The sequence below is a fragment of the Cetorhinus maximus genome, chromosome 14 (assembly GCF_964194155.1).
Source record: "Cetorhinus maximus chromosome 14, sCetMax3.hap1.1, whole genome shotgun sequence".
NCBI lineage: Eukaryota > Metazoa > Chordata > Chondrichthyes > Lamniformes > Cetorhinidae > Cetorhinus > Cetorhinus maximus.
Genome location: NC_135892.1, coordinates 99584533 through 99603388, shown reverse-complemented (window position 1 = coordinate 99603388; position 18856 = coordinate 99584533). Strand labels below are relative to the sequence as shown.

Genomic DNA, 18856 nt, shown 5'->3' with positions numbered 1-18856 from the left:
GAGAGCAGACAGGGCCTCAGTTTAACATCTCAGCTGAAAGTTGGCACCTCTGACAATGCAGAATCCCTCAGTACTGCACTGAAGCGTCCGCCTCGACTTATGTGGTTAAGGGCTGGAGTGGGACTTGAACACACAACCTTCTGACTCAGGGGCAGGAAGGCTGCCAACCGCGCCGCAGCTGGCAGAAAAGCTGCGAGGATACTTACGTGTATTTACATCAATAAAAAAGGGTAGAGTTTTAGATGCATATCCAAATTGGCCACACCCAACCCCAGGTCCCGTTGCAAAATGAAAACTGTGCGTTAAAATTGAGTGCACTTTAAGTAACAAGCTTTAAATCCAAAGTGCTTTTAATGTTTCTTGAACATATAAGTGAGTTTGGGATGTCATGATTGTTATTAGCCTTGGCCACATGCACATTGATGTTCTGAAAGACAAAGAGGGGCATTGTGTTCAGCTTTTCAAGCCTGACTTAAGGGATATTGCATTCTTTACCTGTATTCACTTTACCCGCAGGTCAGTTGGACATAGTATGTTAAGCAAATTCATTGCTTTGGAGGAATGTTCTCCTCCTTCCTCCACGACTAATACATTGGGCAGAATTTTCCCCCTGTCGGGGGCGGGGGGTTGTGCGGGGGTGGGACACTGACCTGATCTGCAGCCACCGATCGGGTCCACGCCGCCATTTTACATGGATGGGCCAATTAAGGCCCGCCCAGCGTGACACGCGCCCCCGGAAGGGCTGAGCGGTCCCTGTGTGGGCGAGGGGGTTCCCTGAGTCGGGGCACAGAGCTGCCTCAGGGAGATTAGGTTAAGTTCCAAAAATTTTAATAATAGAGAAAAAAAAATTTTAAGACATGTCCCCTCATGCGACAGTGTCCACGTGATCTGGGACATATCAACGAACTTTAATGAAAAAAATTATTTAATTTATAAATCATTCATGAAAACTCATCCCGGCCGTGGATGAGGTTCCGTGAAAAATGGGAAGGCCGCCTGGGCTCTTCGCCTGCCCCGCCCGCCAACCTTAAGGTTGGACGGGCAGCTCTCTCAATGGGCTTAATTAGTGCGTTAATGGCCTTAACAGGCCTTTGGCTGTTTGGCGGGTTGCGCGCCCGCCGACCTGAAAATCTAAGTGACGGGCGGTGACGTCGGGGGAAGCCACGCCCAACATCACCCCGCGTCGTTTTACACATCGGCGAGTGGGCCCCGCCCACCCCCCGCTCGCCGAGCCGAAGATTCAGCCCATCGCCGAATCAAAAAGGGTGCAGGAGATCTGTCACTACTCCTGCAGAATCCCGAATTACTCACGGAGAATGCCATCTAGTGGTGACTTCAAATTCAACCCTCCCACCCTTTGTTGGGCCCAGCACCATTGCAAGAAAATTACGAATGAATGAGTTGGGGAAGAAAGTTCCAAAATTCATGGAACAAAGACCAGTTATCATTCACCCATCTCGTATTCATTAATAAGGGGTAGGTTCATGATCTGTTTCCCACTTGCAGTGGAAAGCACAAGAAGAAATACAGCTAGCCAACAATTAAATCTTTTGATCTTATCCTTCACAGTCGTGCAGTTGTTATTTTAGAACAGAAATGTACTGCATTATTAAAACGCTTATTAAATTCGGAAACCTGTCATGGTGCTGGTCATGCACAGCGTTAGGCTGCTGCTCCCCGCAGGGAACTTATGGGCAGAAGATAAAGTAGGTATTTTGCGTAAAACGGGTGATTGCGAATGGGCAGCCCGCTTTACACTCCACTCGACCTTCTTTCTCCTTGACGTCAATGGAAAATTAAAATTTGGCAAGGTGTGAAACGGGCTGCTAACGCCTAAAACCAATTTTGGCTCCAGCGTTTTCAGTCACACCAGCTAGGTGAGTTGTTGACGGCAGACAATGGGGCCTAACCTCGGAAGCACCCGGTAAAGTTCGCCAAACAGTCAGCATGCCGGTCTCACGGGACAGTGGATAGACGCCCAAGGGTGGTCCTAAATGCATTGTCGGGCTCCAGTGGAACAAACCCAGTGAGCTGCAGGAGTTATCAGGCTCCCCAAGGCAGCTGGATGGCCTGAGCCTGGGAAATTCGTCTGGCCCAGTTTGCGAGTCACCCCACAAGATGGTGGGGGTAGTGCGGAGGCAATCTCAAACGATCCCAGCACAGGCCAGTGGAAGCTCACAGTATTAACATGAAGGCAGGAAGGCGTGAAGGCTGCTCTGTGTTAACTTATACAAAACTTACCTGCCTGTTCCTTCCACGGCCTCCTGCGGTCTCTTTAATGGCCGCTGCTTAGGCCATTGTAGAACATGGGAAACTAGCTCTAACTTGAACAATGCAAGCTCTGGCTTGTCTAAATTAATTCCCAGGAAGGACCCTCATATCAGGACTGAAATGAGGCCTGTGCTTATTAAGATGGCTTGTCCAAATTAGGTGTGAGGCAGACACACTATGTCCGTACACAAAATGGTGCAATAAAGGTGAATTTTGGCCCCAGTGCACATTCCTACACCAGTAAGTGAGCCAAAAAAAGGCTTTAACCTAGCTGTACTGCTCAAGCAAGGCCCATCAGCATCAGTGAAGCCTAGGAATAGATTCAAAGAATTGTGTTACCACATAAACAGTTTATGATGATCTTGTAGGATTTTGACCCGTGTGAATCAATGTATCCTCTACGTAAGCCTTTAGGAGGGGCAGATTCTAAACTGAAGCACTGTTGCTGCTGGAAATAATAATTGATGATATTCTAAACAAGGAGTGAGACATGACAGGCAAAGAGTGTCAGAGAGACAGTGACAGAGACAAAGAAAGAGAGAGACAGGGAGAGAGAATCAGACAGACACAGGCAGACACAGACAGACAGAGAGAGAGATGGAGACATAGGGACTTAGAGGCATAGAGAGGCAGACAGAGAGAGAGAGAGAGACAGGCACAGAGAGGCAGAGACAGACACAGCAAGACAGATATAGAGACTTAGACATATAGAGAAGTACAAAGAGAGTGAAAGAGACAGGCAGAATGAGAACGAGAGACAAGGACAGAGAGACAGAGACAGACAGAGAGAACAAGACAGAGCTATAGAGACTTAGAGACATATAGAGAGAGTGAAAGAAACAAAGTGAGAGAGAGAGACAGGGACAAAGATACAGAGAGAACTTGCATTTATATAATATCTTTCCATTTCACTCAGAATATCCTAAAGAGCTTCACACACAATGGATTAATTCAATTGTTATGTATATTGTTATTTTACTCCAACCCTCTTTGTTTTAACCTTCACCTTAAATGCAGCATTTACACGCTGAGATACTGTTGATAACTGTATTTTGCACAGTTTTCCACAATAAAAGGCTGATTCTACAGATGTGAGCTCCTGCCAGGGACCCTCATCCACCAGGAGCGCCCAGTGAAATCAAGTGGGCTCACTCCCCACAATCTTCCCTCCTTCAATGTTAATAGATGAAAAAAAATCACAGAGACTGCCCCCACAATTTCCTGAAAAGCACTCCCAGCAGGTCGAACGCGCCACAGGAGTCAATCACCAATTCAGCCCTTTCGCCATCAGTAAACATGCGAACGTACGAATTAGGATCAGGAGTAGGCCATTCGGCCCCTCAAGCCTTCTCCGCCATTCAATAAGATCATGGCTGATCTGACTGTGGCCTCATCTCCACGTTCCACCTAGCCCCAAAAGGGTTTGAGGGCCGTGGTGCGCAACAGAATCACTCATACTGGAACCCTGTTACCTACATTCAGATCAATTAAAGATTTCACAACAACAAGTTTTCACTGTTCAGTATATAGCCGTCGATAACTACTTCCAAGGGCAGGGACCTCCAGGGGATCAGGAGGAGCATCCATGTTACATCCCGTCCGATATTACTCCTCAGAGTTCAACAGGGGTGGTGGTGGTGGATTGTAAAACCAGCATTGCACCTGATCTCTAGCTTCGGTTAAAATGATCCCCACAGCAATCCCATTATAACTGCTAAATTGGCCAGTGCGAACATTGTCGCTTATCAATTACATGGCTGACAACAACCAACATGTCAGCCATGGGCCATTTTCAGAAAAGAAACATTAAAATTAAGGCAGCCCCAGTGATCTCCACAGAATTACAGGAAAAGGTAATGGATGAATGGGATCGATGTCTATCACACGACAAAAGAAGGATTTCGAAACCTTTCACCGTTGCTCTCTCGGGTTCAGTATGTAACGGGAGGTCATCAGTGAGCTCGCAGGTCCTGCACAGCCGCTCTTTTCGATGCTTTTTTACTAACGTTTGCTGTGTTGTTTACATTGTTAAACATGATCTTATTGAATGGCCCAGCAGGCTGGAGGGGCCGAGTGGCCTACTCCTTGCTCCTAATCTGTATGATTGAGTAGCACTCCCTGCTAGTGCTGTTTATTCCACATGCAGGAGGGTTGAGCACTTTGCAGCTGCAGGATCCAGCTGGCACCCACCTGTAACCAGGCCTCTTTTCCAGGAAACACATGATTCAGAGACAGAGCCAATGTCCCAGCTCTCTCACTCCAGCCCACTGGATTTCATCTTTCATTATTCATTCTAAAGCATTACGCTTGCGTGATAAATTCACTTTGCACCCGGGTTCCTATCGCTTTCTATCGCCTGGTCTCTCGCTGCATGAACATAAACTCACTCCACCACCGAGATCTCCAACTTGAAAGTCACTCCCTCGAAGCCAGGACCAGCAGCCTTTGGATCAGGGTGCAGCACGAGCGCTATGGAGGCCCGAGTGTGTCATTAGTGCAACGAGGGTGCGCTGGAGTTTGGGTCCGCCACTTTTACACTGAGGGTGATATGGGGTGGAATTTAATGCCCTCCCCTGTGGCGAGTTTGATGGTGGGGCGGAGGGTATTTAATCGGGCGGAAGAGTGGTGGCTGGAGATCCCACTGCCTCCACCCTGATTAAGTCCATAGTGGGAAAGTCTGTGGGTGGCCTTTTCACCCCGCCGCTCATCCTGCCACTGCTGGTATTAACTCAGTTCGCCAGGAGGGGAACATGTCAAACTAACCCATGCGGGGTTGCTTGCGGGCTCCTGGGTCGGGTGGGGGCCGGGGGTGAGGGGGGGTGGGGGTGAGGGGTGAGGGGGTCCAATGTTCAAAGGGATGCAGTGCCTGATTGAGGGACCTGGCATCGGGAAGGGAGTGTCCTGCACTCCCCTTGCTGCCAACCGCCCACTCCCCCCGCAACCCCCAACCCACGACTCCCCTCCCGCCATCACCCACCTGTGGCCTGGGACCCAGCAACAACACTAGGCCTCAGGTGGGTGTCATACAAGCAGCGGCATTGCCTCCCAGGTGGCCCTGCCATTCAATAGAACTGCTGGTCTGTGATTGGTTGGCTGCTCTTAGTGGGCGGGACTTCTGATCCCCCTCCCCCTCCCCCCCCCCCCCCCCCCCCCCCCCCACCTCACCCAGGGTCCTTGACCCTGAGGAAGGACCACTGCAGTCCAGTTAAATGCCTGAGTGACACTTAATACAGCTGAAAAGAGGTGATGTGGGGTTCTCGCCAACAGGCAAGATCCTTGTTGCCTCCATTAAATACTGCCCATGGCGTCTGGTTCTGAGAGCATTATAACAAGAAGTTGCATTTACATAACAATTTAACATAGTAAAACAAAGGCAGTGCACAGGAGTGTTATCAAGCTAAATTTAACACTAAGCCACATATTAAGTCAGATGGCCAAATGCTTGGTTAAGGAGGGAGGTTTTAAGGAATTGTCTTAAAGGAGGAAAGCGAGATAGAGGGGCAGAAAGGTTTGGGGGGGGTGAGTTCCAGAGCTTGGGGTCCGAGCAGCTGAAGGCACGGCCACCAATGGTGCAGCACTAAAAATCAGGGATGCTCATGCGTCCCTCTGAATCAGAGCAATGCATATATCTCAGAGGATTGTAGGGCTGGAGGAGGTTACAGAGATATGGAGGGGCGAAGCCATGGAAGGATTTGAAAACCGGGAGGAGGATTTGAACATCGAGGCGTTGCTGAGGATGAGCTGAGAAAGGAGAGGTGATGACCAGGCTCGACAGGGGTGGAAATTAGTGGGTAATATGGAGTGCCGGTCTATCACTATTACTCAAGAGGCTTGTACAGAGGCAGCGTTACCATCTTCTGGCGTTTTCTCAGGATGTACAGATTAAAAACCCCAAACAAAGCCCAACTTGCCGACATGAGAAAGACTTTCTGAAATGCAACTGAAATCACTTACGCTTGGTGCATCTTTGAGAGCCAGGAGCTTGAGCCCATCCATGACAGCATTGACCACCACAGACATTAACTCTGCAAATCAGAAAGTGGCACATTTATTGGAGAGAAGAGGAAGATGCTGACTAATAAAACATTTATCTGACAGCAAACTATCTATCAAGTAATCCTGTAAAAAATTTTACTGAGTTTGTCCATCAGTTCAATCCCTCGCCTGACCGCTGAGGTTTAGAAAGAGAGCAAATATGAAATACGCTTTCATTTTAAAAATCCCGCTAACGAGCCTCTGTTTCCAAAAGTACTAAGAATTTTTTTTATATCAACAGGAGCTACTTCTGTATTTTTTAAGGCAGTGGGCCATTCATCAAGAATGAGACAAGAGTTCAGTACTGACCCTGGTTAGTTACATTTGATCAGTTGGAGATGGAATTGACCCAAGCTCAGTAAACAAAAATCCCAGATTCTCAACAATATAAACCCCAGTGTCAAGATTCTCAATAACAAAAACCCCAGGGTCAGGATTTTCTATAGTAAACTATTCGCCAAATCTCCTTCAACAGTGCCTTCCAAACCCCTGGCCAATACCATCTAGAAGAACAAGGGCAGCAGGCGCATGGAAACACCACCACCTGGAGGTTCCCCTCCAAGTCACACACCATCCTGACTTGGAAATATATCACAGTTCCTTCACTGTCGCTGGGTCAAAATTCTGGAACTCCATCCCTAACAGCACTGTGGGTGTACCTGCATCAAATGGACTGCAGTGGCTCACCACCACCTTCTCAAGGGCAACTAAGGATGGGCAATAAATGCTGGCCCAGCCAGTGATGCCCTCATCCCATGAAAGACTTCATAAAAAAAATCCCAGGGTCAAGATTCTCAATGGTAAAATATAACTTGTCAAACTCTTTCGCCCCACCACAGTAAATATTCACCACAATAACAATGGTCCCCTCTCAGTATGAAGAGGTTTTCTCTCTGGTTTTAAATAGATCATGTTTTCAAAGTTTGTGCGCAAACATGAGCAATGTTTTGGGTGTATCTGGTATCCATGAGGAAATGTTTCCTATGCATGGTTATAGCATCGCGGTGACCTGAGCCCCTTGCTGTGTGCAGAGGGCCGTGAACATGGTCTAAAGTTGCAGTTACATCTGACAGGAAGAAAGAAATTTGGGAGTTGACTAAATATTTACTGGTGTCAGGATTTTACTTGCATTATGGCATATCAATGTCCTTGAGCATTTTTTTTTAAAAAAATGATCACTGTAGTTACCTTTTGGCTACTAGGCATATTATAAATACATAAAAATAAATGATTGATTGACCATATTGTAAATATGAAAGCATTGGAAGTGCTTGTTATTATATAGGACATAAACCCATCATGATTTATCTTGAGGGGGATAATATATGTATAAAATATTAGGAGGGGTCAGATAAAAATAGTTCTTTGGGCAGTGGTGTTATGTGGGTGAGGCTTAAACGATATCCAGGAATGGAGGGAAGGTCACGGGTAGGTATTCAGCCAGCAATGATCTGGCACAAAGTTCAAGGGAGATCTCCTTACCCGCTAAGCTGTTGTTTTTGGTACTGCACGGGGTGTCTAATGGACTGCTGCTGGTAGTACTGGTGTGGATGGAACTGGGCGATGTGCTGCTGGGCGTGCGGGCTCGCCTTGCCCATCCGCCGGGTCCTGACCTGGGGCGAGCTTCTCCTGTAACTGGTCTTCACCTCCAGCACTGGAGCCGAGCCCTGCGCTCTCACTGTATAGGAGGAGGAGGAGACGCCGTGCCTGGTGCCGAAGGTAGAGACACTGGTCCGGCCGCCAGCCGGGTGAGACTTGCCCGAGTGAAGCACATAAGTGATCCTCCTGAGACTCCTCTTGTCAGAGCAGACTTGGTGCGGCTGAAAGACGGAGACTAGCCACAGTAAGACGCTGTACCTCATCCACTCCATGTTGATAAGTTTGTTCCTTGAAGAAAACTTCTCTCCACTCCCGGGTGAAACGTATTCCTCTGCAGTGCCTTTAAACAGACTGTTCTGGCCCCCTTCCCTCGGTGGATCTCTGAAGGCGGCTTCTTATATATATATATATATATATATATAAATATATATATTATTTTTATATATAGAACAAAAAAAAAATCGCTGGTTGCCAGATGTCTCCAGGAACAGATAACTTTACCAATCAAGAAAAATAAAGCTGAAAAGGGAACAGTCAGCACAAATAAATAAGAGAAACACACTCACTCACTCACACACACACACTGCAGCAGATGTTAGATGGTATCGCGATGGTTGTAAAATATTTTAGTTTGAACAGATTGAAAGTCTTTAAAAAGTTTTTGGGGGGAAGGGGGAGGGAGGGAGGTTGGAGTCACAGATCTGCCATCCAATCTTAGGCAGACATGACGTCAGGCACAAAGAGGATCTGGAGTTAGAACTGCCTTTTTCCAGTAGAATTAGGAGAAACACATTCATAAACCTATAGACACACACACACACATATACATTCATAAACCTATAGACACACACACACACATATACATTCATAAACCTATAGACACACACACACATATACATTCATAAACCTATAGACACACACACACATATACATTCATAAACCTATAGACACACACACACACAATATACACTCATAAACCTATAGACACACACACACATATACATTCATAAACCTATAGACATACACACACATATACATATACACATATAGACCTATAGACACATACACACATATATACATATAGACCTATAGACACACACACACATGTACACATATAGACCTATAGACACACACACACATATATATATATACACATATAGACCTATAGACACACACACATATACACATATAGACCTATAGACACACACACACATATATACGCATATAGACCTATAGACACACACATACATATACACATATAGACCTATAGACATACACACACATATACACATATAGACCTATAGACACACACATACATATACACATATAGACCTATAAACATACACACATACATACACATATAGACCTATAGACACACACACACATATATACGCATATAGACCTATAGACACACACATACATATACACATATAGACCTATAGACATACACACACATATACACATATAGACCTATAGACACACACATACATATACACATATAGACCTATAAACATACACACATACATACACATATAGACCTATAGACACACACATACATATACACATATAGACCTATAGACATACACACATATACACATATAGACCTATAGACATACACACACATATACACATATAGACCTATAGACACACACATACATATACACATATAGACCTATAGACATACACACACACATACACATATAGACCTATAGACATACACACACATATACACATACAGACCTATAGACACACACACACACATAGACCTATACACACACACACATATACACATATAGACCTATAGACACACACATACATATACACATATAGACCCATAGACATATACACATATAGACCTATAGACATACACACACATATACACATATAGACCTATAGACACACGCATACATATACACATATAGACCTATAGACATACACACACATAACATATAGACCTATAGACATACACACACATATACACATATAGACCTATAGACATACACACACATATACACATATAGACCTATAGACATACACACACATATAGACCTATAGACATACACACACGTATACACATATAGACCAAAGACATACACACACGTATACACATATAGACCAAAGACATACACACACATATAGACCTATAGACATACACACACATATACACATATAGACCAAAGACATACACGCACATATAGACCTATAGACATACACACACATATAGACCAAAGACATACACACACATATAGACCTATAGACATACACACATATACACATATAGACCAAAGACATACACACACATATAGACCTATAGACATACACACACATATACACATATAGACATACACACACATATACACATATAGACCAAAGACATACACACACATATAGACATACATACACATATCAACCAAAGACATACACACACATATACACATATAGACATACACACACACATACACATATAGACCTATAGACATACACACACATATACACATATAAACCTATAAACATATACACACATTTACACACATAAACCTATAGACATACACATACATATACACATGTAGACTTATAGACATACACACATATACACACATAAACCTATAGACATATGCACACAAATACACATATAGACCTATAGACATACACACAAATACACACATAAACCTATAGACATACACATACATATACACATATAGACCTATAGATATACACAAATAAACCTATAGACATACGCACACAAATACACATATAGACCTATAGACATCAACACATATACACATATAAACCTATAGACATACACACACATATACACATACACACATATAGACCTATAGACATACACACACATATACACGTATACACCTATAGTCTTACACACACATATACACACATACACATATAGACATACACACACATATACACATATACACATACATACACACATATACACATATAAACCTATAGACATACACATACATATACACATATAGACCTATAGACATACACACACACATGCATATAAACCTATAGACACACACACATATACACATATAGACCTAGAGACATACACACATTTACACATATAGACCTATAGACATACACACATATAAACCTATAGACATACACACACATATACATATATAGACCTATAGACATACACACATATACACATATAGACCTATAGACATACACACACATATACACATATAAGCCTATAGACACACACACATATACACATATAGACCTATAGACATACACACATATACACATATAGACCTATAGACATACACACACATATACACATATAAGCCTATAGACACACACACATATACACATATAGACCTATAGACATACACACATATACACATATAGACCTATAGACATATGCACACATGTACACATATGGACATACACACATATACACATATAAACCAATATACATACACACACATATACACATATAGACATACACACACATATACACATATAAACCTATAGACATACACATACATATACACATATAAACCTATAGACATACACACACATATAAACCTATAGGCATACACACATATATATGCATACACACATATAAACCCATAGACATACACACACATATACACATATAGACCTATATATACATATATAGACATACACACATATACACATACGCTTATATATACACACATATACACATATATACACATGCATACACATACACAGACATATATACACATACACACAGACATATTTACACATACACACATCTATACACACATACATACACATGTATACACATACACAGACATATATACGCATACACACACATGCACACAAACACACACTCATACATTCTAATGGGGCGATGTGCAATCCTCAGTTCCCTGTGTGTATGAAGCTGGAGGCATTTTCCACAACACAACAATTGTAGCACAATATCAGCCAAAAACTGGAGCAACACCAAGTTACCTGCGCTCCCTGACGGTTCTTACTGTTTCTTCAATGACAATACGATTAATTCGTCTAATTAATTGCGCTTTGCTCATCTTTTTTAAAATGCATTATAATCCCAAAGGTCTTTTAAAAAAATAAATGCAATGGTTATAAATGGGAGCTTCTGATATTTCATCAAATATCCTTGTGTATTCCAGTCACATCATGTCATGGACTGCATTATCTTTCACAAAGTATGAGGTGCAGTATGTACTTGAATCCAAATCCCACGTAAAACAAACTTGGAAGCGGCGTGCATCTTTACAAATCACATCTTGTTCTTGGCAATTTTGTGATTTCACTCGCTCACACACAAGCACAACGCTATCAAATTCTGAACAGCTGCGAACACTTAAAAAAAAGCATTGTGTCGAGTTATTAGAGATGTCTGATGCAGTGTGCAACATGAATTTAGGATTTCAACGGGTTAAAAAAAAAAAGACACAACTTTACCTAACCCAGTTGCAGGGAGAGTGAGCACTGTGGGCCCGATTCTGTGCAAGTGGTTGGGTTATGAATGGGTTAAAATTGGGCCCCGATCGGGTGTTGATCTGGGTATCGCAGTGCTCATTAAATTGTGGGACTGGGCACAATTCGTGAGGAGCAACACCGACACATTTGTCTTCGATGTTGCTCGGGCACTGTTGCCACCGACTTTAAAACAAGGGAGGAGGTCTCAGGAGTGATATGTATATCTGGGGATCTTGCCGTGCCATTGGCACTTGGGTGGCAGTGAGGATTGACGAGATATTGTCATACTGTGTGTGCTTCGCCTGAGGATCCTGGGATTTTCTCTACCAGTAACTTCAGGGAAAGAGGAAGATTTTGTGATTTCTCAGAACTCGGTGCATGATGTTTGGTGTCACTTCCAATTCTGGAGAAAGTTAGGTTATAAAACAATGCAAAGGTGCTGTCTTTTTAATACTGCATCAACCCTCACCCTGGACAACTGAAACTTTGTGACAAAAAAAAAGTGACAGGTTTCCCACAAAAACCTCAGGATTTAAAACCTGTGATTTTTCCAGAATCTCCAGCCACAGTAGCACCTTTAACATAGTCAAACCACCCAAGGCATTTCACAGCAGCATTATCAACCAAAATTTGGCATCAGCCACTTAAGGAGATATTGGGACAGAAAACAAAATGTTTGATCAAAGGGGCATGTTTTAAAAGGCACCTCACAGGAGGATAAAGAGGTGGAAAAGTTTAGGGAGGGAATTTTTTTTTATTCATTCGTTCAGGGGATGCGGGCATCACTGGCAAGGCCAGCATTTGTTGCCCATCCCTAATTGCCCTTGAACTGAGTAGCTTGCTTGGCCATTTCAGAGGGGCAGTTAAGAGTCAACCACATTGCTGTGGGTTTGGAGTCACATGTAGGCCAGACCAGGTAAGGACGGCAGATTTCCTTCCCTAAAGGACATCAGTGAACCAGATGGGTTTTTACAACAATTGATGGTTGTTTCGTGGTCACCACGGACTAGCTTCCAACCCAGACTGTTCTTTGTTAATTGAATTCAAATTCCACCATCTCCCCAAGAGCTTAGGCCCTAGGCAGCTGATTGCATGACTGAAGCAGTTAAAATAAGGGAGGTGCCAGAATTGGAGGAGCGCAGGGATCTCAGAAGGTTGTGGAACTGGAGGAGGTTGCAGAGGCAGGAAGAGGGCAAGGCCGCATGGAAGGATTTGCAAACAAAGATGAGCATTTTAAAATTCTATGGCCAAACAGAGTGATCTCTGACTGCCTTTGTGAAGCTGAAAAATCCGGCTGTGATCTAACATGTTCTGAAGACATGAGGTTCCTCAGAAGGCCAGAGAGAATTATGATGCCTAGAGTTGTTACTTCCTGCTTTAGTGGAGACAAAACAAGATTTGAGCTTTGAGATTTGAAAAAAGGAAACTTGATCAACATTTGCTCCAAAGTTTACCTCAGTGCTTAATTAACAGATGCCAAATTCTACAGCGTTGGTGGTAGTTCAACGACGACACTGAGTGAACCTGGCAAAAGCATTGTGCCGTGATTATTGAATTTCATATTTATCTCTTTGAGTCTGGTTTGTTCCGCACTAAACTGCAGTGATAAAAAATGACATTATTTTCCTGATGTACATAAGTCACATTAGTTTAATTGTCACATTATGGGGCATTGTGTAAAGATAATTAGATTGGGAACAAGGAATCGTGAGGAAATTCAGTCAGCTTCTTGCAGTTAACTCAATCTCCATGGAACATAATAAAATCTATAGAGAGCATCTGGGTGGCTAGCATTGTGGTGAGGTAACATTCACAGCACTGTGTGTTAAATGGAGCACAGATAAGAGATTTATGATTGACAAGGTGTATACACCTAGGAAACAGCAGTGTTTCACTGAAGTAAAAAAGACAAGATACCAGGTTTCATTACAGTAAGGAAGTTATTTCAAACCTTAGTTAGGCCACACCTGGAATACTGCGTACAATTCTGGTTGTCATATTATTAAAAAAAGATGTAGAGGCTTTGGGAAGAGTGCAAAAAAGATTTACATGTATGATACCAGGAGTGCAGGGAAAACCTAACAGGAGAGGATAAAGAGGTTGGGCCTCTTGAAATGAGAAGGCTGAGGGCTGATGTAATAGAGATCGTGAAAATTATGTCGGGTTGTGATGGAGTGGACACTGAGAGAATGTTTCCACTTGCAGGGAAGTGCATAACTAGAGGCCATCAATATAAAATCATTACAATAAAATCAAATAGGGAATTCAGAAGAAACTTCCTTACCCAGGGAGTGGTGAGAATGTGGAACTCGCTACCACAGCAAGTGCTTGGGACAAACAGATGCATTTAAGGGGTGGCTAGATAAGCATATGAGGGAGAAGGAAATAGAGGGTTCTGCTGATAAAGTTATGTGAGGAGAAACAGGATGAGCATAAACGTCAGCATGGACTGGTTGGGCTGAATGGCCTGTTTCTGTGCTTGAAATCCTTTGTAATGTAGTTCTGAGTAAGTAGTTAGCAGAGAGACAGAGAGTGAATCAACAGAATTTGTATTTTGTTCCTCAAGGTGTTGACCATTCAGCATGCAAAGAGTCACGTGCATTTCGCTAATCACCTAATTCTGGGATAATAATTCCTTCCTTGGAACACATGTACAGACACCAGATACAAAGGTGATTCCAGGCGGTAGCAAAAGTAAGACAGCAATCTCAAGGAGATTTTCAAAATCATGAAAAGTCAACAAAATTGATGCTGGTAACTATGATTAAAGGTTTAAATCCTAGGGGGATAGTTAACAATTGGGAAGTTATGTGAAAAGTTTTCACCCAAAGAATTAAAGAGTTATGAAATAAATTGTCAGGGAATAATATTGACGGGTTCAATGGGAAACTCATGCATTTCTGAAAAGAGAACACATAAACAACTTGCATTTACTTATATAGCACCTTTCACAACCTTAGCACATCACAAAGCACTTTAAAGTCAATGAAGTACTTTTTGAAGTGTAATGAACCCCTGTTATAATGTAGGAAACACAGCAGCCAATTTGCAAACAGCAAGGCTCCACAAGCAGCAATGAGACACATGCAAGACCAGATAATAGGTTTCTACTGATGTTGGTTGAGAGATAATTATTGGCCAGGCCACCAGGGAGAATCCCTTGCTTTCCAGCAAAAAGTGCCAATAGGACCTTTTATGCCCACCTGAGAGGGCAGCTAGGTCCTCAATTTAACATTTCCCTCACTAATGCACTGAAGTGGCATTGCAGATTAAGGGCTCAAGCCTTTGGAGTGGGACCTGAAGCTATAACCTTCCAACTAAAAGATAAGAGATTTTTTTAATGCTTTCATGGGATGTGAGCATCACTGGCAAGGTCAGCATTTGTTGTCCATCCCAACTTGCCCTTGAGGTGGTGGTGGTGAGCTGCCTTCTGCTGCAGTCCATCTGGTGTAGGTAAATCCACAGTGCTGTTTAGGAGGGATTTCCGGGATTTTGATCCAGCCATAAGTGAAGGATCAGCGATATAGTTCCAAGTCAGGATGGAAGGGGTCTTGCAGATGGTGGCGCTCCTATTCGTCTGCAGCCCTTGTCCTTCTAGGTGGTACAGGTTGCAGATTTGGAAGGTGCTGTCAAAGAAGGCTTCATAAGTTGTTGCAATGCACCTTGTAGATGGTGCACACTGCTGCCAATCTGCGTCAGTGGTGGAGGCTGTGAATGTTTAAGGTGGTGGATGGGGCACCAATCAATCAGGTTGCTTTGTTCTGGATGGCGTTGAGTTTTTGAGTGTTGTTGTTATCTAGGCAAGTTGAGAGTATTCTATCACACTCCGGACTTGTGCCTTGTCGATGGTGGACAGGCTGTGGGGAGTCAGGAGGTGAGTTACTCATTTCAGAATTCTTATATGAACATATATACAAACATACGAACTAGGAGCAGGAGTAGGCCACTCAGCACTTCAAGCCTGCTCCACCATTCAATAAGATCATGGCTGATCTGATTATAATCTCTCACCTACCTCTGATAACCTTTCACCTGCTTGTTAATCAAGAATCTATCTAGCTCTGCCTTAAAAATATTCAAAGGCCCTGCTTCCACTGCCTTTTGAGAAAGAGAGCCCTAAGACTCATGACCCTCTGAGAGAAAGAAATTTCCTTATCTCTGTCTTAAATGAGTGACCCTTATTTTTAAACAGTGACCCCTAGTTCTAGATTCTCCCACAAGAGGAAACATCCTCTCCACATCCACCCTGTCAAGACCCCTCAGGATCTTAAAGGTTTCAATTAAGTCGCCTCTTACTCTTCTAAATTCCAGTGGATACAAGCCTAACCTATCCAGCCTTTCCTCATAAGACAACCTGCCCATTCCTGGTACTAGCCTAGTAAACCTTCTTTGAACTGCTTCTAATGTATTTACATCTTTTCTTAAATAAGGAGACCAATACTGTACACAGTACTTCAGATGTGGTCTCAGCAGTGCCTGTACAACTGAATAACCTCCCCACTTTTGTATCTAATTCCCCGCTCAATAAATGATAACTTTCTATTTGCTTTCCTAATTACTTGCTGTACCTGCATACTAGCCTTTTGTGATTCATGCGCTAGAACACCCAGATCCCTCTGAATCTCAGAGCTCTGCAATCTCTCACCACTTAGATAATAAGCTTCTTTTTATTCTTCCTACCAAAATGGACAATTTCACATTTTCCCACATTATACTCCATTTGCCAGGTATTTGCCCACTCACTTAACCTATCTATGTCACTTTGAAGCCTTCTTACATCCTTCTCACAACTTACTTTGTTACCTATCTTTGTGTCATCAACAAATTTAGCAACCATGCCATCTGTCCCTTCGTCCAAGTCATTTATATAAATTGTAAAAAGTTGAGGCCCCAGACCTGATCCCTGTGGCACACCACTCATCACATCCTGCCAACCAGAAAAAGACTCATTTATGCCTACCCTCTGTTTCCTGTTAGCTAGCCAATCTTCTATCCATGACAATATATTACCTCCTAAACCATGTGCTTTTATTTTCCATAATAACCTTTGATGTGGAACCTTATCAAATGCCTTCTGGAAATCTAAGTACAGTACATCCACCGGTTCCCCTTTATGCACAGCACATGTGGCTCCTTCAAAGAACTCCAATAAATTGGTTAAACATGATTTCTCTTTCAAAAAATCATGTTGACTCTGCCTGATTGCCTTAAATTTTTCTAAGTTCCCTGCTACAACATCTTCAATAATAGCTTCGAACATTTTCCCTATGACAGGTGTTAAGCTAACTTGTAGCCGTAGTATTTATATGGCTAATCAAGCTCAGTTTCTGGTCAATGGTAACCCCCAGGATGTTGATGGTGGGGGATTCAGGGATGGTAATGCCATTGAATGTCAAAGAGAGATGGTTAGATTCTCTCTTGTTGGAGATGGCCATTGCCTGGCACTTGTGTGATATGAACATTACTTGCCACTTATCAGTCCAAGCTGAATGTTGCCCTGGTCTTGTTGCATGTGGACTTGGGCTGCTTCAGTTTCTGAGGTTTGCCACCAGTGAACCATGGCTGACATTACATACTGCTCAGCTTGTGTTTGAAAAGCCTGAAGATTGCAGTGGGAAGAAAAGATAGAGGAAGATAAGGCGCTTCATTATTTTTGAAGACCTAGGAAACAATGAGCTGAAAAAGTTGGAGGCTTGAAATTAATATAGCCTGAGGTAGATGAAAGAGGAAGAGGGTTTAGGATCTGGGTATTTGGAATTCAAAAAAAAAAGTGAGGAAGTTGAGTGGAGCAGGGACAATGGAAATATTGATCAAATCTGAAAAGAGAAGAACAGTTATGATATTAGACCGAAAGTTTCGAGTTCAAAGAACTCAGCAATCAGATGACAAGCTTTATCTTATCTCCTGTTCAGAAGTGTGAGAGTAAGATCAGATTAGCATTCCCATCCCACCCCAACCTTCCCCACTAACTATAGGAAAAGACAGTAAGGTAAAGTTAACCTTGAAAAATGGATAGTCTTGTGGGGCTTAATGACCTTATCGCATATCAAAAAATTCTTACACTCCTGCATATCATTACTAATCAATAGCTAACGTGTCCCCATCCAAAATACATCTTAAATGGTAAAGCACATGGTTCCTTACCATGGAGAGACAGCAGATTTTTTATTAGATTATAATAAAATCTAGCAAGATTCTGTCACAAGTGTTTAACATAGCAGTGATATAACAACAAGATGGTTGACATGCCAGGTTGGGCGAACCATTCTTTATCCACTGGAGTGTAGTTCAAATGCAACCTAAATGAGATGAAGGTTTCTCTGGAGGTTATAAACAGCTTTTTAATTTTTTCCCTCTTTCCTCATTATTTCCACCACTGACTGTTTCCCCATCCTCAGAAGGCTCTGACTGCTTGCAAGGTATAATTCTGTAGGCACCATGCATCCTCTGGTACCTCATCTCTGTGATAATTATTCATGCAGTT

At 42.8% G+C, this 18856-nt stretch overlaps 1 protein-coding gene across 4 annotated transcripts in view; it reads right to left on the bottom strand.

Moving 5' to 3' along the window:
* ltbp1 (latent transforming growth factor beta binding protein 1) overlaps positions 1-8522 on the bottom strand; it is a 383951-nt gene extending 375429 nt beyond the window's left edge. For all 4 annotated transcript variants that reach the window (XM_078557330.1, XM_078557333.1, XM_078557331.1 and 1 more), the window contains exons 1-2: positions 7789-8522; positions 6226-6296 (exon numbers count right to left, since the gene is read on the bottom strand). In XM_078557330.1, coding sequence (XP_078413456.1) covers positions 6226-6296; positions 7789-8177 — 460 coding nt within the window. In that variant the 5' untranslated portion in view covers positions 8178-8522. The remainder of the gene's footprint in view (positions 1-6225; positions 6297-7788) is intronic.
* Between the last annotated feature and the right edge of the window lie 10334 nt (positions 8523-18856).